Source organism: Monoraphidium neglectum, assembly GCF_000611645.1.
Source record: "Monoraphidium neglectum strain SAG 48.87 unplaced genomic scaffold scaffold01943, whole genome shotgun sequence".
Classification (NCBI taxonomy): domain Eukaryota; kingdom Viridiplantae; phylum Chlorophyta; class Chlorophyceae; order Sphaeropleales; family Selenastraceae; genus Monoraphidium; species Monoraphidium neglectum.
Genome location: NW_014011685.1, coordinates 950 through 2,092, shown reverse-complemented (window position 1 = coordinate 2,092; position 1,143 = coordinate 950). Strand labels below are relative to the sequence as shown.

At 65.1% G+C, this 1,143-nt stretch overlaps 1 protein-coding gene across 1 annotated transcript in view; it reads left to right on the top strand.

Annotated features, from left to right (window-relative positions):
• MNEG_9455 (putative E3 ubiquitin-protein ligase HERC1) overlaps positions 1-214 on the top strand; it is a gene marked incomplete at both ends in the record, with an annotated part of 5,716 nt that extends 5,502 nt beyond the window's left edge. The window contains one exon of the mRNA XM_014042072.1: positions 31-214. Coding sequence (XP_013897526.1) covers positions 31-214 — 184 coding nt within the window. The remainder of the gene's footprint in view (positions 1-30) is intronic.
• Positions 215-1,143: the final 929 nt, after the last annotated feature.

Sequence of the window (1,143 nt, the reverse complement as noted above, 5' to 3'; positions counted from 1 at the left end):
GGCCGCGGCGCCCGCGGGCTCGGCCGGCAGCGGCGACCCCGCCGCGGCCGCGCACGCGCCGCTGGTGACGCCGGCGGACCGGTTCGCGGTTGTGCCGGAGGAGGGCGCGGCGGGCGGCGGCGGGGGCGCGCACGACGGCGCTGGCGGCGGCAGCACAGCAGCACGCAAGAAGCCGCGGCTGGACGAGAGCGACGCCGCGGTGCCCGGCTGTTGAAGAACGCATTGTTTACTTTTCTCGCAATAGCTTTAGCACAACCCATTGCCGGTGGTTTGCCCGCATTCGAGGAATCGACCGGCTTTGATCACTGCCGTTGCTGCTACTGAGCAACTGAGCAACGCCGCCATGGCCATCGCAGCACACACCACCCCATTAGGAGTGCTGAGCATCCGCTTTCCTGGACATTGCCTGGCATCATCCTGTTGAAATCGTTATCGAATCGGGCTCGCGCTTGCTACCCAATGAGACCGCCCGGGACCGTTGGCCGATTCCGTCCATCGCATCGAGATCAAGTCAGCACGGTGCCGCCTGCAGCACTGCCCAGCTGGCGGACAGCGCGAGTAATCGATCGGATCTCGAATTGCGCAAAATAGAAGCGCATCATCAAGTTCCCAGACGCGAGATCGGGACGAGTAACCCCACCAACTGGCAGGCTCACGCACCGAGGCGTCACCATGGGGGCCGCGATTTCTTTGGTGAGACAAAGGCTTCAATGGTGACCCTCACGCCGTAAGCCGCAGCCTGGACACCTGCGTGCCATGCTGCGCGGGGCGGTGCGCCCCGGATGTCACTGCAGCGCGTCCACCGGCGCAGGTCGTCAACCTCGCCGTGCCGCTTGGCGGCGGCTTTGCCATTGGGCTGTTGACAAAGGACGAGGTCCCTAACTGGTGCGGCCCTTGGCTGGCTGGAACACAGCTGCAGCAAGGGCACCTCGTGGCCTTGCTGCCTTGGGATGCAGGTGTGTCGCGCAACTCGTCAGGTGGACGTGTGCCTGCATACTTGTCATGACATGTGCCGACTCTCCGCCTCGGCCTCAGGTATTCCAAGCTGCAGAAGCCCTCCTGGACGCCGCCGGTGAGGACCACGATTGCTCACCCGCGATCACCTCCGCGCATTACGCCCTCGTTCGCCGCTGCAATCGGCGC